The following is a 23,558-nucleotide window of genomic DNA, read 5'->3' as shown; positions in this document are numbered from 1 at the left end:
TTCTACAGCTGTGAATTGTCTGAGGTGTGGGGTGGGAAGATTAATGCTGTGTAATACTGAAGTTAATGTTTCTGTGTTGATGAAATGGGACGTGAAAAGTCCTGTTTGGAAATGGAAAAGAGTGAAATAATAGGGATTAATAAAGGAGTTTAACCTTATAAAACAAAAATAATAACAAGCGGGATGTGTTTTATTTAAGAATATTTTAAATAAATAGACATGCCTGAAACACATGCAGAAATCATCAGCATTCTTCTACAGTTCTTGCTGTCTAAACTGTTGTAAGATTTCATTCCTTTAAACAGTAAGATTTTGGTAATTATTGTCTTTTGCTAGTGTTACAGAGCCTCTGGTAATGAATTGGGGTTTATGTCCAACATGCTTATCTGAAGATTTTATGTATATAAATTACAGAACATTTGAATTGTAGTCATTTGAGACTCATGATGATAATCTGACATAATTGAACTGTTGGCTCTAAACAATTATAGCATTAGAAATAAAGTCCAATGAGCCATTTTAGCAGGGAATGTTAAAAGTAAGTACACTATGGATTTAGAATTTCTGGAAATACTTCCCTTTATATTTTTACTTTTTGAAGGTCTTCCATTTCGTAATAGGTTTGCTACATGAAGTGTTACTTAGGGTCAACTTGAGAAAGAAACAGCAGCTGTAGCCTCTGGGTAATTCTCCTAAATACTGAAACTAATTACTGGTATTTTTTAAAACAAGGTGGCTATGCAGAGTATTTTACTTTATTTTCATACTGAGATGTTGTTTCTTTGGCTTTCAGCTAGCCCTTACCATTGAAACACAGACTGAAGTGTGTTTGTGGTTAAATATGTTTTACAAGAGCCATCTACCTCCTTTGTGTATAAACTTGTGTCCTCATTTATGCAATGCTATGGAGATGTGGTATATTTGGTAGCCTAGCCTTTTCTTGTAGGCAGTACCACATTTTGTGTCATAATTTTGTATTTTCATTTACAATGTTAAGCCTGGAAGCTACTGGGCTAAAATCTTGTAAGATTTCAGTATTTCCAAAGAAGAATTTTTCCTAAAAATCAAAAAACCAGACCAATGACCAGCAAGCCCCCAAAAGCAGTTTTCAAGTCTCTAAATATTAGGAATGGAAAAGTAAATTTTTCTTACGTAAAGCTAATTGCTGGATATGAAAGCTTTTGGTATTTATTAAAACTAAGTTCAATAATAAGCTTGTCGTGCAGAGGGTTAGGAGTAGGACAAAAGTGTGCATTAAAAGTTGGAAAGTTGGATTGTGGTCTTTTGGTCTTGTGTGGGTTTTGGGTCACTAATACATTGTGAATCTGGTTTGATTCTTTCAACCTTATGGCTTACACTGCAAAAGAGTACACAGAGGTGTTTCAATTTATTTTTAGGTATTTGACTACTATTACTGTATAATTTTGTAACATAGTTAAATATGCATGATATAATAAAATTTTTAAGGGAGTTGCATTTCTGTATATATAGTTTGTTTTTCCTCCACACAGATGAAGTGTTGTTCTTTATCTGGAAATCTCTTGTGACACCTGTGGAGAGTATTCTTGAATTTATTCTCCGACGGCTTGCTACCAACGAGTTAAGCACTGTAAGTAATGATTATGAGACATACTTTGGTGTGGTTTTACTTGTTAATTTGATTTATCAGTGTTCCTAAAATTGATATAAAATCTTCAAACATCTAGAAAGTCAATTTGCATAGAAACACTTCTGTTAACTTCTTTGGGCACAGTAAGAAGGAAAAAAAAAAAGTGTCTTCACAAGTAGTATTTAGTGTCTGTAGTCTGCTTTTCTTGTTTCATCTTAAATATAAAGAAATCATATAGTAAGAAATCCTGAGTATCATGTACTGCTTAATATCTACTAGTATAGCTGTGGATGTAAGTTGTTAGGTATTTGGAGGCTTTTAGTACTCAGCCTGGTTATCATCTTACTTGACTATCTTAACAGTGTTTGTTTCTTGCTGTGACCAATGTTTCCATGTTTCTACCCCAAAGAGACCTGAGACTTTTTAAGCAAAGCAAAAGTTAGAGTTGCATCAGGACAAAGGCATCTGAAAGTCAGTTTTTAAGATTTAGAAGTTAGTAACTTCCCCCAAACAAACCTCAAAATTAAAGTTGTTCAATTGCAATGTTGTAGTTTTCCTTCTACTATCATTGTTACCAATAGTTTTCTTCCTGATTTTCAGTTTAATTTTCCTCCTCTTTCTGATTCAGATTGCATTTGTTTCCTCACTTTCAGGTTGGCGACTTGGATCGTTGTGATATGTACTTGGCTTTAATTCCAGAGATAGTGAATTTGGCCTTGAAAGGCAACTTGAAGAAAATGCCATCTATCAAGAATTTCCTTTCATCCTTGATAAATGCATCTATTCGTAATCTTCAGGAGAGAAATTCTGAAAAGGTAATTTAACATTATTTATAACAATAAATATTCATACAAAACAAGCCAATAAGTTGTAATTAAAATATATGTGAATATAATAATTAGATTCTACATTAATAATTATATGGACATGCTATAAACATAAGTGAATATACATTTTTTATTTCTATTGTGATATTTATAATGCATAATATTATATCTAATGTGAAATTAAATAATAGTTTGTGTGAATGTGTATGTGCATATATAGTCCCTAACACATGTATCTGTATTTGGCAGTGTAATATGAATGTATAATATTTGTAGCTAAGATTTTTTAGTACTTTGGTTTTTTATATTGTCTTATTTAGAAGTCTGTGTAGCTAAAGTAGAATTCTTACTGTAGTCATGAACTGTGTACTCAAAGACTTTTTCCACAAATATGAACTAATCTTACTGATCAAGTAACTATTAAATGAAAATATCTTTTGTGTTTGTTGACTTCAAACCTGGAACATACAGAGAAAAAGAAGCTCCAGAACCCAGCATTGCTTTGCCATTTTCATATAGTTATGTTGATTGTCCCATAGTTCTATGGGTTATGCTACTATATCTTAGATAAATTTTCAAAAGGTAAAGAAACAACTTAATAACTTCCATGAAAATGGAGGTTTCAATTAAGATTTGTTGGGCAATATAAACTTGGGTCTTATTATTTGGTATTACAATTTTGTTCAAGAACAGGCAATAATTTCAGCTGTTGTGTTTGGTTTCTGATTAATTGGGCCCACAACTTTTTTTCTAATTGCTCTCCAGCAATGTGTGAACTGTTACCTGGCAAGATAAGAGTGTTCCATCACAGCCATGCTGCCTGTACTTAATGCCTAAGTGACTGTAATTTGGAATTTATGCCTCTGTCAGTGCTTGTAACTTGTGAGTGTGTGTGCTGACCCAGCCCAAGCCAAGCTGTGTTAGGCTCAGGAGAGGAAAATACAGAAGTGGAAGGATGCAAAGTTGCTACCTTATGATGTCTGTGGTGGTGCAAAGAGGAGGCTTATTAAAAGTATGTTATTAGTATGCTATTTGTATTGTATGAGAAGTTGGTGTGTTCATGTATGATTTGGTTTTACTTAGGAGCCGAAGGTGAAGGAACAAATCAGAAAAGTAGCTAGCATGGCTTCACTTGCAGCTGTATGTGACATAATGGATGGAGAGCTAGAAGTGCACCTGAAATCTCTGCCTTCTGTGGATGCTCTGAAGAAATTCATTTCCTTTTCTCAATTGAATGAAGTATTAAAGAAGCCATCTTATATTGAAGAAAAAAATAGGTACGTCTGCTAAAGCTTCAGTAATTCTCTAGAATAAACTTGATTAATGTGAAGCAGTGGATAAGATGTTGGCTTTTCCTGCTCTTTGACAACTTCTTGCCAAGATAAAAAGGAAGAATTCTGTACACAAACTGTTCACTAAGTTGCTCTTTTGTCTTAACATCCAGGTTTTGGAACATTAAAGCAACTGTAATTGATTAGACCAAAGTTTTTATTGTTATGTCCTCTAGATCTGTGAAGCCAGAACTATGAACACTGGTTACCCTTAGGCCAGATTAAATATAGGTACACTACAAAAAGCATGTACACAAGCAACTTTAAATGTAAATTGTTTACTGTTGGGAAGGGAAACCCAGAGGAAGCCAGAGAGCCGAAACCCAGATACTTGGGTAACAGAAAACCAGAGCCAGCACATAGTAATGTTTCCACTGAATACTCTCACAGGGGTTTGACTAATGAGACTGACTAAGCCCATAATTGAATTTTCTCTTTTAAAAACCACTTCATTTTTATATTTCTTTTCCATGTACTTGTCCACTCTTGCCTTGAACTATATGAATCTTAGCACCTTGAAATACTGCAGTGAGTTTGTACAGTTAAGCACTTCCTGGTGGAGTAGGAATGTGCAGGGTAAACTTAGCACCATATTTATTTAGGAAAAGTATTTTTTTCACAGCTTATGCGAAGAAACATCATCTCAAGGATGGGGGAAAATTGTTGCACGCTATGTTCGTGACCAGTGGATTTGTCGCCGTTTTGTTTTTAATTCATTTGCAACACTGGCTCAAGGGTATGAAGAAATTTCTGTAATGTCACTGTCTACAGCTGAAAGGTCAAAAGAAATCCTACAGTCTGCATTAGAAGCCCTATCTATTCTTCCTTCAGACCAAGTGTCACCTGTGTTTGACTGCATGAAAGTCCTTGTTCCCAAGGTAAACTATTAACCTGCACAGTATTAATAGTTTTTTGGGTGGGTTTTTTTTTTTGTTAAATGTAAACACTTTTTTGTCTCTTTATTTACAGCTTCTGGACTCATCAGAGGCTCTCTGCATAGAAGCATTTGATTTGGCTTGGAAAATTATATCCTCTTTGAGCAATACACAGCTAATATTTTGGGCCAATCTAAAAGCTTTTGTTCGGTTCATCTTTGATACTGAGGTTCTAGCTGTTGCTGCAAGTGCAAAAGGTCAAGCATATAACAAAATAAAAGAGGTCAGTTTCAAGAAGTCTTTTTTTTTTTGAGAAGAGAATATAAATGTTGTGTGGATGTAAAAATGTATTTTATGCTTTATTTTCCCTTCAGCTATTGTTGTGAATTTTTCATTTCTGAAAAGGCCCCGGTTTGAGAGTGTTAAGATAAACGACCTGAGAATAAGATTGAAGATAAATATATTGTTTCATCTTGTGGCACAGAAAATGAAAAGTACTGTGAATCTCAGTCTTTGATTTTTAGACTGTTCAGTATTTTCTGAATGCAGTAAAATTAGTTTTTTTCATTTACTTTATTTTTACATAAAAATAAAATGCCTCTTCCTCTTGACTATTTTGTTTAGGATTTGACACCTGAACTGTCAGAAATTATTAATATTCTGGGAAAACTATGCATTTTTCTAATAGTTTACTCTTTATGAAAATGCTGTCTTAGATTAAAAGTTAGAACAGTTCAAAATTTTGTAGATGCTCTTGAGTAAAGCATTTTTACTGCTTCTTTAAAGGCTTGTTTTCCTCTGATGGTCCAGGTGTAGAAAACAAAAAACAGTCACCTTAGAGTTCAGTTTAATACTGCGTGGTAGACCTGCTTCCAGACTTAAGAAGAAAAATGCAGTCTTTATTCTTCTTTTGTAAGATTTGTGCATCTGCCAGAACTCCAAGAGTTCTTGCATGAGTTGTGGTGTTCTTTTTTTGATGAAGTCCAGAAAACCATATTCATGGGATGTTGGTTCCTGTTTGCTTTAAACAGCTGCAAAGTTGTTAGCTTTCTTTCTACATAATCTTTCTTGGGGATTTTTTTTTTTTCCCCCCCTCTAAGCATTAATGAAATATTTGTGCAGAACAGTCCACAGTGAGTGCAAGACTTTAACTAGGGCAGTAAAACATTGTGAATTATCTACCAGTATATTTGTCTGCTTAGATTTACTACCACATGTGCTGCTTTGCACAAAAAAAAAATCACACAAGGAGGGGTTGCAGTTTTCCTTTGAAGTCACCATAAGTAGCCCTGTCTTGGTATCACACTGATAACTGTAAGTAATAGCAAATGTCTCAAATTTATTTTCAGCCCAGACATACCAAAATTATTTTTAACAGAATACAAAAAAATGGACACTTCATAGCTATTTAAAACTGCTGTGGTATATCCATATTAGCCTTAATTACCTTGAAATGTAGTCCCATTATTTTTCTCTTTTTTTTTAAACTTGCTTCAAATGAATGTTACCATTCTCTATTTTAAAATGGAGAATGCTTTGTATTTGTAGTCTCCCTGTGGACCCAATCCAAATAAGATATGTATGTAAAGATGGTAAATTATCTCTTCTGTTGTAAAAGTTGGTTGACTTTTAATTAATATATGTAACAGCTAATTGTATGCTCAGTGTCGTAGTAACTAATGAGCTATAGTTTGTATTTTATTTTTCTTGATCTTAAAAACTTGTTTAAATTCTTACTGCCTTAACTTCAACGTTAGTATTTCAGGCATTGTGTAAGGTGTATTTTGCCAATGTTGAGTGTTGAGTCCATGTGACAGCTATCCCATTGTCTGCAGTGGGACATACCATGACAGCAGGCATCAAGGAGCTAATGAAGGTCTCCTATACTCAACAAAGGGCATCTGGTCGAGCCACCTTCTGCCCCTTCATAAGAAAATGAAGATAAAGTTCCCAAGCAAGTGCCTACTTATGTATATTCTTATTCCAGTCCTCGGCAGTCCCTGTTGCCATTGATCTGCTGTGCTATGGCTCTGTAGTTGTAGCTAAAGAGAAGAAAATAAGGACCTGCCTGATGTTGATTTGTCACAGAAGCACAATTTGTGTACCACAGTGCACTCTGTCTTTTTACTAGTTGGAAGGGGTGGAACAGAGGGGTGTTTTTTGTCAAAAAAAGAGAATATTGCTGTGGTATTATCGAGAAGGGCATCCACAGAAGGTACCCAGAGCACTGTGTTCTTTAGCTTGATTTCTTTTGCTGCACTCTTGTTTTTTCTTTGTGATTATTCTTATGTTAATTATGCTAGAACTTAAATATCTTAGATTTCTTTTGTGTGCGCTGAACTTTTACTATATTAGTGAAACAGTTGAAAAAATTTTCAAGATTGAGAAATGCATAGTAAATGCTGTGCTGCTCCCCTACAGGTGAAATAATAACTTAATTTTTGAATTACTAGGAAAGTTCTAGTGCCTATCTTTGCACTGGAAAATAGGTTTGAATTCTTGGTATAAACCCCACATGGTTCTAGTTAGAGCTTTCTTTCCAGCAAGTATTTCTTCAGACTGCATTGCAGTATTTTGGTTTTAAGTATTTCAGTTTCAACTTCCTCTATAAAACCAGTATTACTGTCAAAGAATTGTCACATTATCAAAACTATCATTTCAATGCGGGGAAGCAAAGCAGCTTTGTCTATTAGGAGCTGTTACAACTTTTGAAAAAACATTTTCATGGACAGCTCTACCTGATGTCTGAAAACGAATTCTTAGAAAGCCATACCTGTTCATTCTGCATCTTCCTACCCTCTCCCAGATGCTTGCAATTTCTTAGAAAAAACATTTACTTTGTAAGTGAAATTTACTCCTGCACTCACCCTGTGGAAGGGAAAGAAATACTTTGGGGTCATTTTTATTTTTGGAGAAGCTTTAGCTATAAGTTTCAAATATTGTAAATATGCCCTTTTTAAAAAATAAATGGTACAAAGACACTTTTGCACTTTAACTTAAATATGAACTTTGACATTAATGTAATCCTCCTTAAAGAATAAAACTAGTGATGTGGCAACTTATGGAAGAAATTTTGCTTAATGCTTAATTTTGTTTTTCTGAATTGGTAAGGATTGATTGAAACACTAGGTTTGTGCTCATGAAGTAAGCCCTGGCTCATTTGTTCCACTTACCAGGAGATTTGTTTAAAGCATCGGGCATTTTTTCTGTTTAAGCCAAGATCAATTCTGGTTTATAAGCATATACTGGGCCAATTGTTGCCCATTCATCTTCTCCTACATCAGACAATTACAAATAGAGTGAAGACAGTATTAACCTGAGCAGAGATAGGATGCAAAATAACATGAGACCTATTGAAATAGATATTGCTGCAGTTTTGTTCTAATAGATCTGTCACTTCTGAAAACTAGATTTTGAATCTGTTATTTCTTATTTTCAGATAATTTTCAACCTTATTGATCTGTCCACTACAAAGACTGGAGTCTTCAATGTAGTCCTTAGTCACTGTTGTCAGTCCTGGATATTTCCCACTGTTGATGAGAGAAGTGCCTTCACAAATGCTTTCTTAAATGCTGGAAATTATAGTGAACTTATCACTGAGGCTTGTGTCTTTGGAACTGTATTTAGGAAAGATCAAAGGTATATGAAAGAAAATCTTTGTGTTTCTATTTTAAAATGTTGTGGGGTTTTTTTCTTTTAAACTTTGAGATGACTATTGAAAAACTGAAAACAGATTTTTGTATGTTATTCTGATAATTTTGTTGCTTTGTCTTCTTTCATCTCTGAAGACACATTCAGGATGTGCATGCCTTCATAGAAAATCTCGGAGAAAAATGTGCAGCAAATGTTGTTGCAGAAAGGTAATGCTTCTGAGGATACATCTTACAGCATTTGGTGTGAATTGTGTCTTTGTCCTGGTTGATGCTCTGATAGGAAAGATGCTGATTTTGAAGTCAGCTGCTTATCATACAGTCATAGAATATCATGAGTTGGAAGGGACCCACAAGGAATATATTCATAACCTTTTAAGGTACTGGTAAAAGGATTGTACATAACATTATAGTCATAATTCAAATACAAAGTGTAGAAAAATGGATTTTCAGGGAAAATATCTCACTTGTTAATCTGGCTTTTCAGTTTTTTCTAACTGCTTCCTCATTGTCCCACCTCAATAAAGTAATACTTTTTAGGATGCTGAGCTAATATATACCTTGTCATTGTAAGAAAGATAATTAAGAAGCTCAGGTTTTAATGCAGCCAGATTTTGGGCTTGGTTTGCTAACATTGGTTGCAAGCCCTTTCTGTGTGTGTATTGTCCAAAGGCTCTGCCTCCAGCCTTTGAAATGGACTGGATTGTTGAATTTTTTTATAGTTTCACTCCCATTTTTATTCAGTGGAAGAAAGTCAGAGAAAAAGTTCTGTCACCTTGTTTTCAGACATGTCAGTGGTTTATAAAACCTGAACTTTTAAAAAAATACTACTGCAAAAGTTCACTACTCCTGTATTTTCTCCAAGAGCTTTTTGTTAATCATATATTTTCTTGCAATGCTCTGCAGCTGTCACAACCTATAATGTGATTAATTTTACTCTTGCCATTAATTACTCTGGATGTCTGTACTTAACTAATAGGAATGAAGTGTTGTTTGGGACTAGAGATTTGACCAAATTGTAAGCATAAATTAGTTGTTAAAAGATTACAGTTTACAGGCACAAAATTTCAAAAACTTTGTGGTACAGCTTTTTCTATAGAAAAGTTTTTTAAACACCTAGATGTTATTAAAGAACTCTCAGGGTCAGGTTGTGAACTCACTAATTTTTTTCATCACCAATGACAAATAGATGTTAAAATTCTGGTTCTGGGTATTTGCATCTTGTCTCACTGTAGACAACTTGCTGGCTGTATGTTCAAGATAATGTCTGGTGCTTTTTTATAATTTAGTAGTTATCTTTATGTCTAAACAGTAAAGTTTGATTTTCATTTTTATTAATATTTTACAGTACAAATCGAGATGATCACTACGTTCGCATTTGTGCTGTTAAATTTCTGTGCTTGTTGGATGGATCAAATATCTTGCATAAGACATTTATGGAAGACATTTTCATCAAACTACTCGATAAGGTAAAATTAATTTCCCTTGGTATATAAATGTAGTGTTAGTACAATTAGTAAAATGCAAAATATTTACAGTTGACAGGGTGCATTTATGTTTTTTCGTGTAGCCTCTCTAGATTTGTTGAGTAATACACTTTCCTTTATTATGAGACAGAAGTTAATTCAACCAGAATAGTAAAAATTGCCTTTTGACTTTATTTCTCTCTTTTAGTGGATATTTTGGCTTCCTAGAATATTATCCAAATTGTAACCATTGTTCCATTAAGAACGTTCCTTTAGGCTGCATTCTGAAGCACTGCATTTCACTTTAACAATTGCAGACCGCCTCTTAGATTGAGAGAGCTACTGTCTCCTTAGAATACCTTTATAGATAGAAATAATGGAGATGGTTGAGGTCCAATTTTCATTTATATCATAGCTGCTTATGCACTGGCAGGAGTCTGAAGTCAGTGGTAAATTACTGCAGCTGCTATTTGAACATCACCCATACATTCTGGTACTGTTGAATCCTGCTTTTGTCTGAATACCTAGGAGTGGGTGGGTCCCTCATTCCTTTTAATTAAGTACTGCAGAGAAATGATTAATATTTGTGTTGTGAGATCGACCAAGTAGGGAAAAGGGAGCTTTAGTAGACACTTGCTTACTTTAACTTATTTAATTATAAACTTCAGAATTCTTAGTAAATGGAGTAAATATATTTTCCTAAGTTCATATTCAAAGCTGATCCTAGCTGTGTAGTAGATGCTGCTTTCTTTTCTTAGTACAGAAAAGTGTATTTATATGTATTCAAATTTAAAGGAAGAATAGGCAATAGCCTTTTAATTTTCTTTTAGGATGAACTGGTATCAAAATCTAGAACACGCTATTATGCAAACTCTTTGCAGCACAGAATTAAAAACCGGGTGTGGCAGACACTTCTAGTTCTTCTCCCAAAGCTTAACCAGGTATTGCTCTTTACTATTACTTTTAAAATAAATAAGTACCTACTTTCAAGACCTAATTTGTTGTCATGCAAACTGTGTATGTTAAATTACAGCAGGCTATAAAAGGCATGTAACCTGTAGCTGATGTGGAAGTTCTGTTGTAGAAGTTTTGTGTAGTTTAATTCTTTCAGTCTGAAGTTATAGATTTATAATGCATTTCTAGAGGACACTGCAAACTGATTATTAGTTTTGTGAATTTTAGGAGGCCAGATTGTTCCTGTTAAAGCTAACTAAAAGTTTGTGCTATCTGATTAACAGATTTTCATTTAGTAAAAACATTGCTGCTTCATGAACAGTCAAGAAATTGACAAGTGTTACTTTAATTAAATTCTACTTCATAAGAAAATATTTGAAAAGTATAATAAAGAAATTAGATGGTTTTAAACTGTTTTAATTTGCATATTTAAAAATATATTTAATATTATGATAAAGGTGAGAATGTTCTTTTATTTATTTTTTTTTTCTTTGTGGAAATAACTGACAGTGTACTAAAGGATTGCATGATTTTGTTTTCTCAGAATTTTTTGTGTGGAACTCTTGACAGAGTGTTTCAGGCTGGATTCAGTAATAATCAGGCATCTGTGAAATACTTCATAGAATGGATTGTTATCTTGAGTCTACATAAATATCCCCAATTCCTTGATAAATTCTGGGATTGCTTTTGCTATGTAAGTAAGACCTTTGGCATTCACTTGAAGAGTAATTTGAACAAAGAGGGTACAGTTTGTTGCTCCATACCTTATTTTTTTATGTGTACAAGTCTTCCTTTAAAAGCAGTGGGCTGCTGAGTAGTTCAGCTTGGAAGCGAGTCTGAGCAATAATCTGAGACACTTAGAAATTTGCAACCTAAAGATAGCCAAAGAAAAGTCAGTTCCTCCTGTTGAAGGATTTTCTTTTATGATGTTTTATTCTGGGCAGAGTGGAGCTGGCACAGTGAGTCAGAGCACTCCAATATTAGAGCCATCAGGGCCACATGGATGCCCTAGATCCTGGGTCTGAAGGTCCAAGTTACTTGTGGTTTCCACAGCCCACCTTTGTCTTTTGAGTCACATCCTCTTTGTCAGTGAGAACATGACTTGTATAATACATATTCAATTTGAAGCTTTTAATATGGACTTCTCTCATGGTGGAGTTCTGTAATGAGATTTTAGAACTGAAGCAGGGTTTGAGTTATGATACCTAAAAGTTGTGAAAGGGTTGGCTAAGGAAAGCTGACTGTTTCAGAGTTCCTTCCAAAAGCTGGGCTGTTGGAATTGCTGTCCTTTTAGCAGATGATTATCTGTTGGATCAAAGTGATTTCATGCTGATAACAAATGTACTAAATCACAGTGGGCCCATTCAAACCATCAGAGCAAGCAGAAAACACATAGATTTACGAGCAAGCAGAAAACATGTAGATTTATGAGAAAGGAATACAGATTGCATTTTCAGAGGCTGTCCTGGTGTTGAGGAATACATTTAGAGCAGGTGGCTCAGTGTGCAACTGCAGATTGAGCTCTGGGTAGCAGGAGCCCCAGGCAAGAGGCTGTGGAATGGTGCTGACCTTTTGCATTCCTGAGGGAATACAGTGAACTTGGGTTGAATTTTAGCTCACTTATTTCACAATATACTTAATTTTGATTGGTATGTCAGTTATAAGCACATAACATGTTAGGAAGAATTAAATCCTAATAATATTGACCTTGTATTTTAAGAAATTTGGCTGTGGAACAACATAGATTTTTAATAGTGTTATTATTATTGCATGTGCAGAACATGGCATGAAAATACATAAAAGTATAAAAACATATTATAGATGGCATACCTCTTGTTACATTCTTTTTTACTTAATACATACTTTTACTACTACTTTTTTGCTTTAGGATGAAGAAAAGCTTAAAAAAAGCATCTGCACATTTTTATCAGTGTTGGCCCACTTTGACATCATTCTTCAAAATACCTCAGAGAAGGTACATTTCTCTTAAGAGTGTTCATTCTTTATTCACTTCCAGTTCTTAAACAGAATATTCTGAATTGAAAATAGACTGCCAAAATGGTTTACTTCCTTCTGAGGAACCCCTTGTTATGTAAAACACTAACTCTTCCTGTTCACCTCTGTAAAATATTTGACTTAGGAAAATGAGCTACCTTAGCAGGTGTTCTGGATACATAGAGCCTGATTACCTGTGAAGTTTTCCAGAATAGCTACTCTAGTTTTAAGTAAACATGTGGATGCACCTGGGTTTGTTTTCCTTTCTGCTCTTTCAGTCAGAAGTTAAGTAGAGGTTTCATTGTAGGTAGAATAGTGATTTTTAAAGCAAATGAATAAATTTTCAAAGAACATGCAAGGCTGTAGGTTTTGTCCTGATGAGATGGAAAGAAGGAAGTTAGAATCATTTTAAAGCTTTCTGATTTCCAAAAGCCTGTCTTTTGAGGAACTTTTTCTTGGGCCACTCATAAGTTCTGAAGTGTACATTAAAACTTAACATGAAAGAAGCTTCTTTGTCTTTGTTTCTTTAGAAGCCAGCTTTGAAGAAAGCTCTCATCGTTGTTCTGCAGTGGTGTTTCAGCCATAATTTCAGCGTCCGACTTTATGCATTAATCGCCCTTAAAAAAATCTGGGGTATGTGCAGAATGCTGCACGTAGAAGAATTTGAAGCTCTGACACCAGTTATTGAATCTAGCCTTCAACAAGTGGAAAACATGCATGGCACAGGGTTAGTAACATTCTTTACAGTTTTAACATTGTTCTTCTGAGCCATTTGCAACAAGTTCCATTTTCTAAAATGACACTTGATAATTTTTATCGCGTTTTGTGGGGGTTTTTATCTCTATTTAAAAAACAGTTGTTATGGGGAGACACGATACAGAAAAAAAGCAGCAAAGGGAAGAGTCTTGACTTTTTTTTTTAACAGCTAGACACTGACACTGAACCATAGGCTAGTGTCCTGTTTCCATGGAATACTTCTTGCCAAACTCGCTCCTTTTGATAATAGAATTTGGAGATGTGTTATGGGCCTTTCTTGAAACATAAATAAAGTTTATTTTATGAATGCTGTTCATTTTTTAAAAATGGGCCCTTATTAATTATTGAAGTATTCTTAATTATTGAAGTATTTTCTTTCCTATACAAAATATACTTAATAAATTAGGTTGCCTTATGCCAATCTGACTATTTAATTTTTAAAAATATCCAGCATGTTGCCTTTTTAATGTATCTTACATTACTTTCTTGCAGGAATGCCAGAAGGAACTGGCAGCGAATCCAAGATCACTTCTTCTTTGCAACATTTCATCCTGTTGAGGATTATAGTCTAGAGGCAAGAGTACACTATTTGTCTAGTGCTACGACTGTGTTTTTATATTTTTTGGTATCTTCTAATGTGGGATGACATTATCAACTATTATTCATGTAAACTCCCAAAAAAATTACTTCACCTAGATTGTGATGGGTTTTGGACTGAGATTATGTCTGGTTTTCTACTTGATACTGTGTTAAAAACCCAGGTCAGTTAGGAAGATGTATTTGTGATGAATGTGCCTATCTGTGGGAATTAATCAGGTTTTATATTTGTGACTGGAAAGATTCATTCTACTAACTGAAGAGCATCTACTTAGTTGAGGTAATTTATTAGGATTTTCAAGGCATCTGTTCCCAGAAGTAACTTGAGGTTGCTTAACTGGATTGTTTGATGTGAATGGGATAGCAGTACATCACTTCCAGAGCACCTTTTTTTGATGTAGCTCAAATAACTGACAGCTGAATAAATATTTTCATAATTGAAAATGGAAGGAAGGCAAAAATAAGGGTGCAGATAAATAGAAGAGACAGAAGAACTAAGCTCAAAATACAAGATATTAATGGATATGAATGGGGTATATGTTTTTGCAGAAACAGTGCCATCTTTGACAGAATAAATTTTTCCTTCTTTTAACTGAAGAAATACTCAGTTCTGTGAAATATTTTTGTGAACACAAATATGCTAAATAGTGCAAAATAAAAGTCCTGAACGGGAGGAAAAAATCCAACAAAGGAATACTAATATTTGTGAAGCATTTAAATGTATTCAGGATGCATCTTCACCTTTGTCTTGAAGGGTGCATTGGGATAAACAAAAAGTCTAGGTTTTAAACTCTTTTACTTACTCAGTCTTTCCCTTGGGATGTATGTTTTTTTCCTCCTTGATAAATCATGGTTAGCTAGATATATTGGTTGTGCTGAGCTGCATTTTACCACTAGATCTTAAAGCTTTAAACTATTTTTATTTTGATATTATATCAATCCGCATCCTTTACTAGAAAGTTGTAAGAGTATTTGACAGCTCTTCAGTGTTACACATATAAGATTTTCTCTAGACCCTTGTGCTGAGAAGCATAGTGTTAATTCTTTGGTATTCTAGAATTTCAGTACAGTAACCAGTGCAGATCCTCAGGAAAAGCTTAATTAGAGATTAAGTCTAGATTTATGGAAGTTTTCGGATTGCACTATAAGTAAAGTTATGTATATTTAGAGACATACTGGTAAGCTGTATTAAATACCAAGAAAAAACAAGTATTAAAAGCATAGGAGGCTAGATAGTAGACATGTTCCATTATCTACCAGGGACTGATTATCTAGTTTTGCTTGCTTTAGTGACTCTCTGCTGATGACACTGTATTCCATTGCAGACAATATTTTACATTCTTCCCCGCCTTGCGGAACTGGCTGAGGATGAATGGATCTCCCTCTCTAAATTTGACAGATTCACTGACATTCCTTTGCCAGCAGCATTTCAGTGGTGCCATTCCCGAACAGAACTTCGTGATCTGAAACCAAGTGACTGGTCTCAGCAAGACATGGGTAAAATATAGTCAGTCTATATTAATTTTACTTATTTGTATGGACTAGCTGTGTACATCTGTATTCAGTCTGACCTCTGGTTTTCAGCTGAAGCAAACTTGCATCTATGTCAGCAGAACATGTCCCATAAGATAACAGATGATGATTAATGGTATCTCCAGTATTACCATTTGGATTATCTTCTTTATTGAAACACTAGTTTCTCTCCCACTTGCATATCCGTATGAGCATACAATTTGTTGTTACAGGTTCACATTTGGCTGAAGCAGACAGCCAGACAGAGTGGACTGATGTTCAGAAGAAGATTATACCCTGGAAGAACAGCACTCCTAGTTTAGACTTGGAAACAGCATTTCAGGATCGTGCTGTTAAACTTGGCAAATCAAACAGCAGATTGATTGTGGTGGCTTCACTTATTGATAAACCAACCAATTTAGGAGGTAAGGTTGATTGCACATAGTTTCAAACTTTTATTTTAGACCTTGGAGAACACTTAGAGAATAGAAGTTAATTTCATTCTATGTTGATAATTAGAAAATTATTTACGTACTGCTCAGAAGAATAGATCATTATCCTGAAAGAAACTGGTAGGCAAAGAAAATCCAACCCACTTCAGAGAAAGGAGACTTCTACAGTTGCATTTTAAGGAAAAAAAAAAGTACTTACATGTAGCATGCATTAATTAAGTAGAATTTTGCTGTAAATCATGGTAGGTTCTTGCAAATTCTGTATTTGCTACAGTTGGGTGTTTCAACTGTGTATGCAATTAAAGAAAATTATTTCCTTTTTCATTTTTTTTTTCTGTAATAATTAAACCAAGTCTTGTAAACCTACAAGATTCTCATGTCTATTGGGCAGCAGGGTCCCATTTCCCAATTAAGACTGACTTCATGATGTGCTAGCTGTGACATAATAAATCCTGCAAATACTTCACTGCCATTTGTGTTTGATGTTAGCAGTTTCAGTAACTGCAGTGAGTGCTGTCTGCATTGTAATGCTGTTATGTGTCATCCTCTTCCATTTAACAGGTACTGGGTTTAAAGCTTAAACTTGTGTGTGGATGTGTCAAATTATCCATCCTTGCTAAGGCTTGGACACTTAACCCCTTATTTTGTGTAGTTAGTATTGTAAAAGTATGTTGTCAGACACAGTGCTTTTCTAATTTTTATATTTCTGCTAAATTACAAAACACATTTTGCTGTAATTTGTATGGAACAAGGTGTGGCTTGGAAGACCTGAAACTAATTAAAATAGATAACTAAAGTAGCCATTCTCTTTTGCATTCATTGTCATTTTCACTTGGTGTTCTGGCTTGGTGTTTATTTTCTACACAAAAATGACTTTATTTCTTGTTTTCGTAGGTTTATGTCGTACAAGTGAAATATTTGGGGCATCTGCACTAGTTGTTGGCAGTCTTCATTATATACAGGATAAGCAGTTTCAGCATCTGAGTGTTTCTGCAGAGCAGTGGCTCCCCCTTGTTGAGGTGAATGGAAACATTTTAATAGCTAAAAATTGTACTCAAAATCTTCAGTTTGTCAGATCCATAGTTCAGAGCCTTACACTTTATAATCTTGAAAAAAATATGGTTTTGTTTAATGGAGGCTCCTGCTGTTATCTCTGACACTTAAATCTTGTATGTTTTGGGTCAACCTTATAAAAAAGAATTTAGAAAATACTTGCAATTTCTTACTGCTGTGATAAATAGATTATGTGAGCTGTCATTGTTACATCTTTCTTCATGGTATTGGTGGGGGTATTTTGTGCCACTAACTTCCTGTGCTACTGCTGAAGAGCTTTTAAAATGTTAAGCTATGTATATGGAGTCTTTGGGGATGAAAGTCATTAATCTTAAAAAGTGTCCAAGTAAGTTTTTTGGTTTTTTTTTTTTTTACATTAATTTCAGAAGTTTACAAAAGGTAATATTTATATATTTTATATTTCTACTTTTAATGCACAGGTAAAACCATCTCAGCTTGTTGATTATTTACAGCAGAAAAAAACAGAAGGCTACACTATTATTGGTGTGGAGCAAACAGCTAAAAGTTTTGATCTTACAGAATATTGCTTCCCAGAGAAATCACTATTATTGCTGGGGTAAGAGCACACAGTTTTGTAAACCTACCTCTTGCAGTCCATCCCTTTCTCTAATCAGTTTGGTCACAAGAAAACTAAGTGACACGGGTAAACGTGGTTCTGGAATAGGAAATGATCATGGAACAAGCAGTCCTTGGCTTTGTGTGCTAAAGACTACTAAGTATTGCTATCTACTGAATGACCCTTCTCATATTTAATAACCCATAACCTTAAAAAACACATTTTAATAATGGGTGAAGGTAGCAACAGCATGGGGTGTATTTTCCAGGGAGTGCTAAAGACACCATCTCTTCAGTTTAGTTGTGTGGGGCTCTGTCTGTGTGGGCTGTGGTGAGCTCAGCAAGGAGGAAGGAGGGTGCGTTTGCCCTGCTGAGCTTGGTGAGGAGGGCTGGAGCAGACTGAGTGTGCATGGCTGGGAGGTGATTTAAAAGTTCAGGATGAGGCACAAGATGAAGTAGCAAGTTTTTGCAGTACAAGCAGAGCATGGGACAACTTCAGAGAAAAGCAGTTATAAGCTTCTATAAGCAGACAAGCCTCAGATGTGATACAAAGGTGTGGGGAAGGCTACTTTAAGAAATCTGCTGTAAAGCACACACAAGTAAGAAAGCTCCTGGCATTGCAGGGCTCCTAAGTGACACCAGGAAGAAGGGCCTGGCTATCCTCTTAGGGCAAAATTTTTTTCCAACTTTTTTAATGTGTAGCTTGTCTTCAGAATGGAGTGCTCATAATAACTTTGTTCTCTTTTAATTAAAAACAAAGAGTTTAAATTAACAGTAAACTTCAGTATCCTCTGGTGCACTCACTATTGACACTCCTTTGGTGCCAAGACCCTGAATGTAAAGTGGGCAGCTGAGCTTTCCTGCTGTGCTAGCAGCTTTATAACATGGTGATTTGACTATATATGGAGCTTAAAAACAAAAGCAGAGAATCTTTATGCTGTGTGCTCAGCTATTGCTGGACCAGTGAACAGAAAATTGAGTCTTCCAGCAGGCTTTTTACATCGAAACTTAAGTCAGCTCTCTCCATGTTTTCTTTGTCATGTATTACTGTTTTTAAAAAAATTTTTTCTTGTCATCAGTTACCCCGTAGGCAGATACACCATTTGTCAAGAGGTGTTTGGATGCTGTTTTGACATTTGTATTTTTTGCTTTCTGAAACACACACGCCCTCTCTCAGATGCAAGTTACTGTTTCTTCTTTACTAGAAATGAACACGAAGGAATCCCAGCCAACCTGATTCACCATCTGGATGTCTGTGTGGAAATTCCTCAGCAGGGCATTATCCGGTCACTCAATGTTCATGTGAGCGGAGCTCTGCTGATCTGGGAGTACACAAGACAACAAGTGATCAAGCAAAAACAACAACAATAACTGCCCAGAGTCTCGTGCCTTATTGTACAGCTGGATGGCTTCCTACGGTGCTACGACGTGGAATTCTGAATAGATGAGATACAAACTCAGGGTGAACGAGGATTCTTAACTTTGCATGTTCTGTTCTCTGTAGTGTTCAGAGTGACTTTTAAATGCCTTAATACTTTACCTCCTTAAATCGTTGCATTGGAAATAAATACTATTTATATTGCATGTGGGGTGTGTGTGTTTGTTCTGCTGAATGTCAGCACAGTACTGAGAACAATCTCAAATTCAAAACACAGGATTTTTACTGCAGTTGTGGTGACTGTGCTTGAAATTGAAGTTGTGCCTTTAACCATAGTATTAAATTATTTCAGCACCTAGATATACTAGGTTATATGATTTATATGATTTTTTGGAAATGAACTCCACTTCCATAATTGCATTCAATGCTGCCCTAGTTTAAATGCCTTATTACAGTCACATTTATTAATTATGCTGTAAACAGCCTGTACCTTAGTGATGCAGCTTTATTTAAAGGTAATCTAATTCTACGAAAGGCCATACTGTGAGAATTGTGATAAATAACTGGACATACTTCTAGTAGAGAAACTGACTGAAAACCTATGACCAGTGTAAAAATTTCTATTGCTTATAAAAAAATGAGAATATTCCAAACAGAGAATTATATATCATAGCCACAGGACGCTTTAGGTCTTCTAATGACCACTGTTGTATAAATTAATATCTGACTTAAACTGTATTTTAAAATACTTTGAAATACTTGGTAAATGACAAATACAAATTTCATTATAGAACCCACTCCTTTTGACAAGAAAGGCAAGTTGGAATAGACTTCTTTAATTTAGGAAAAAGGAGGTTCACTTACTGAAAAACAATTTCATTTTCTCTTTAGAATATGTACATAGCAGTGTTAAATAATCATTTACTCCTGTGAAGCCATTTAACTAATTATACATTCAAACCCTTACATTTGTGAACAGCCCTGCACCATATTTCTTTGACTTAAACTCATCAAAAAGCTGTCCATGACCCCTTTTTTTAGCAGACATGTGAGACCTGGCAACAAGAAGAGCAGTCTGCATTTCAGGGTGACTGCTACATTACCAGTTCTTGCACTCAAGCAACTACTGTTGCTTTCTCTGGCTTCTTCCTTCTATAGTTACTCGATTTGAGAGCAGAGTTCTTAAGACTTTCCAGCAGCTTCTGGAGGATGATATCCTTCTGTTTCAAGCTTCTTTTTATATTTTAAAAAGTCTCTTCTTTTGTCAAAGTGTTTAACCTGTTTAAAAAGAGAAACTATATTCATTATAAGAAACTAGTAATAGGAAGGGGCTTTTTGTAAACAGTCTTTGACCACTGAACTTAAGGAGGATTTAATGTATTAGTTAGGAGTTTCTTCTATTCAAGACTAATGAGTGGTGTGTTTAGTTTTTTGGGGGCTCTTTACAGTTTTGAAAGTGAACTTTAGTTTTTTATAAAGTTCATCACCCTGCTACTTCATTAAGATCTTGTATGCTTTTCTCTTTTCACTGCTCTGAACAAAAATTCCTTGTGGTGCAAAGATAAGTCCAGCAGCTTTTCTGTGGTATCACAGCCTATGTAACCTCTGAGTTCAGTGTCTAGAACTGCTGACTGCATGACGTGCAAAGCCCTGCAGCTGATACCATCATACCTAGACACAACAAATAGCAGAACTGCACTGTTCAAAGCATCAGTGCAGCAGCTGTGATGGTACTCAGGCTTTTAAAATTACTTCAGTCTACTACCAGCAACAGGAACTGTTCAGGCCCTCAACCAGCACTGTTGCCAAAGGGCAGCGCCTATTAAAAAAGAATTAAAGCTTGAGCTCAGGAAACTAAAAAAACACAACATGAATGGATTATGTTGCAGGCAGGTGCCTTTCTGTGAAATTACACTGCAGGAAAAAAAGGTATTTTTATACATAAGGTATGAGATGCTAGTCTTAAAATGCTAGGCACTGCACAGCCTGTGTGGTAGTTTCCTTCTCTACTGTTCTTTAAACAGGAATTTCTGGGTACTTCTACAACCTTCCAAAACTTTTTTAAATTACAACAATAACCCTGTGTATTTATCTGGAACTCTGAGACAGTATTTCCCTTTCTCTTTGTACTATTCCCTTAACACAGCTTAGCTCCCAGGCCAGCCAGGGGCGCGTTCAGGAGCCGTCCTTTCCCAGCCAGCCAGAAGCGCGCAGACCGAGCTACGCCTGACAGTACGGCAAGCTCCAGGCTGCCCGGGCTCCAGGCTGCCCGGGCTCACGGGCTCCAGGCTGCCCGGGCTCCAGGCTGCCCGGGCTCCAGGCTGCCCGGGCTCACGGGCTCCAGGCTGCCCGGGCTCACAGGCTCCAGGCTGCCCGGGCTCCAGGCTGCCCGGGCTCACGGGCTCCAGGCTGCCCGGGCTCACAGGCTCCAGGCTGCCCGGGCTCACAGGCTCCAGGCTGCCCGGGATCACAGGCTCCAGGCTGCCCGGGCTCACGGGCTCACAGGCTGCCCGGGCTCCAGGCTGCCCGGGCTCCAGGCTGCCCGGGCTCACGGGCTCCAGGCTGCCCAGGCTGCCGAGATCCAGGCTGCCCGGGCTCCAGGCTGCCCGGGATCACGGGCTCCAGGCTGCCCAGGCTGCCGAGATCCAGGCTGCCGAGATCCAGGCTGCCCGGGCTCACGGGCTCTAGGCTGCCCGGGCTCCAGGCTGCCCGGGCTCACGGGCTCCAGGCTGCCCGGGCTCCAGGCTGCCCGGGCTCACGGGCTCCAGGCTGCCCGGGATCACAGGCTCCAGGCTGCCCGGGCTCACAGGCTGCCCGGGATCACAGGCTGCCCGGGCTCACAGGCTCCAGGCTGCCCGGGCTCCAGGCTGCCCGGGCTCACGGGCTCCAGGCTGCCCGGGATCACAGGCTCCAGGCTGCCCGGGCTGCCGAGCTGCAGGCTGTGCCCTGCAGAAGCCGGAGCTGCCATCCCCGGGCAGCAGCCGCCTCCCGCCAGGGCTGTGCACGGTGCTCACCCACTGCTGCGGGCAGCGCGACTCGAAGGCCCGGCGCAGCTTCTCGCACTTGGCGGCGTCATCCCCGTGGCTGTCCAGGCACTGCCAGAACTCGTCCCGGGCCCCCCAGCACGCCTTCCTCTCCTCCATCGTGGGCGCCGCCATCCCGGCTGCCGCCCCGAAGACAGCACGGCCGCTGTGAGCGCTCCCGGCCCGCCCGGCGCCGCCGCTCCCTCCCCGCCCGCCCGCCAAGGTCGCGCTCCGGAAGCGATCCCGCCCCTTTCCCGCTGTGTCCCGGCCCTTTCCCGCTGTGTCCCGGCCCTTTCCCGCTGTGTCCCGCCCCGCGGTGCCGGCACCAACCTGCCGGGGCTGCCGCAGTCTTCCGTCGGCAGCGTTCCCCCGATCCCGTCCCCGTCAGGGCTGCTGTAGCCTCTCGGTGGCAGGAGATATTCGGAAGTATCAGCTGCCTGGTGTGCTTTTCTGTACTTAGTTTCTTTCCGGTGTCGTTCTCTGTTCTTCTCGAGAGTTCCGTGCAGTGCCTTAGTGGATTGTCTGCTGGAAGAAACGAAGTGTCTCTGCTTTCCTTTTTGACGCATAAGAAAGACAGCTGGATAAAATCACGGTGTAAAAATGGGACCGGGACCAGTTTCCACGTGCTAGTCATAAAGCCCTAGGAGCTGGGACGCAAGTTCAGTAATGCTGAGCAGTGGCGCGTGGTCTGAGCTACTTCAGGCTTTGTTCATTTAATGAATTAGGAAAAAAAAATATCTGAAAGCACTTACAGCACTGTAGATTTGCCGCACTTTAAATGGCATGACAGTAAGGTAGTGACTGGGCGGAAGGCTGATAAAGATAGCATACACATATAATGCATCTTTGACAGTTTTCCTTGCAGCGGGGTTCCTCCTAGGAGCTGGTCCATTGATTTCATTCAGTATGCACAAGCCACTCTAGAAAGGTTTCTTGGAACGGACTGTGTCATGGAGTCAAGCTGAAAGTGAAAGGAAAATGTACCCGTAGCCATGGTTGTAAAAGAGCAAGAGAAGCCTGGGGGCAGCCAGGTGGTGACTGCAGTCTGCAGCCCTGGTAGAGAGCATCCAGAGGCACACTCATTTTCATCATTCCATCTGGGACTTGGTGGCATTTCCTGCACGCCGAAGAATTGGCCGTCTCCTTTCATGCATCAATTCCACCTGGAAATGTGGACCAATTTTGCACTTTTGAAAGCTATGGCACATGCTCCCGTAGTAACACACTGCAGTTTTGGGAAAGGTGACATTTTGGCAGCTGGGAAGAGCCTAACTCTGCCAGCTGCTGAGCCCTTGGCAGCTCTCAGATGGCTGGGCAGCTTTATAGGCTGCTTTTCCCGGCAGCTCCCAGAATGTCCAGCTGCTTTCCCGGGAGTTTGCTGTAGCCGATGCTCTGTCCGGGGTGTGAGGCTGCTCAGCAGCCGGTTCGGGGGTGGATGTAGCTGTCACCTACCCTGAGCTGGCTTTTTTCCTCAGCACCTGGTAATGATGATTGTGGCTGGCGG

The 23,558-nt window shown here is 38.0% G+C and overlaps 2 protein-coding genes across 2 annotated transcripts in view; one reads left to right on the top strand and one right to left on the bottom strand.

Moving 5' to 3' along the window:
- TARBP1 (tRNA guanosine 2 -O-methyltransferase TARBP1) overlaps positions 1-19,237 on the top strand; it is a 31,568-nt gene extending 12,331 nt beyond the window's left edge. The window contains exons 13-30 of the mRNA XM_031504329.2: positions 1,512-1,609; positions 2,263-2,424; positions 3,520-3,713; positions 4,390-4,645; positions 4,737-4,925; positions 8,082-8,281; positions 8,431-8,502; positions 9,641-9,761; positions 10,589-10,699; positions 11,257-11,406; positions 12,601-12,687; positions 13,238-13,434; positions 13,956-14,037; positions 15,386-15,557; positions 15,806-15,997; positions 16,919-17,043; positions 17,518-17,654; positions 18,859-19,237. Coding sequence (XP_031360189.2) covers positions 1,512-1,609; positions 2,263-2,424; positions 3,520-3,713; positions 4,390-4,645; positions 4,737-4,925; positions 8,082-8,281; positions 8,431-8,502; positions 9,641-9,761; positions 10,589-10,699; positions 11,257-11,406; positions 12,601-12,687; positions 13,238-13,434; positions 13,956-14,037; positions 15,386-15,557; positions 15,806-15,997; positions 16,919-17,043; positions 17,518-17,654; positions 18,859-19,024 — 2,711 coding nt within the window. The 3' untranslated portion in view covers positions 19,025-19,237. The remainder of the gene's footprint in view (positions 1-1,511; positions 1,610-2,262; positions 2,425-3,519; positions 3,714-4,389; positions 4,646-4,736; positions 4,926-8,081; positions 8,282-8,430; positions 8,503-9,640; positions 9,762-10,588; positions 10,700-11,256; positions 11,407-12,600; positions 12,688-13,237; positions 13,435-13,955; positions 14,038-15,385; positions 15,558-15,805; positions 15,998-16,918; positions 17,044-17,517; positions 17,655-18,858) is intronic.
- A 609-nt stretch (positions 19,238-19,846) lies between these two features.
- COA6 (cytochrome c oxidase assembly factor 6) lies at positions 19,847-22,308 on the bottom strand. The gene is made up of 2 exons (XM_021527108.3): positions 22,046-22,308; positions 19,847-20,309 (listed from the first exon to the last, which is right to left on the bottom strand). Exons 1-2 carry the CDS (start codon positions 22,187-22,189, stop codon positions 20,214-20,216), a joined length of 240 nt encoding a protein of 79 aa, XP_021382783.2. The 5' UTR covers positions 22,190-22,308; the 3' UTR covers positions 19,847-20,213.
- Positions 22,309-23,558: the final 1,250 nt, after the last annotated feature.

This window comes from Lonchura striata, chromosome 3 (assembly GCF_046129695.1).
Source record: "Lonchura striata isolate bLonStr1 chromosome 3, bLonStr1.mat, whole genome shotgun sequence".
Taxonomy (NCBI): Eukaryota; Metazoa; Chordata; class Aves; order Passeriformes; family Estrildidae; genus Lonchura; species Lonchura striata.
This window is presented reverse-complemented; position numbering and strand designations above follow the sequence as displayed.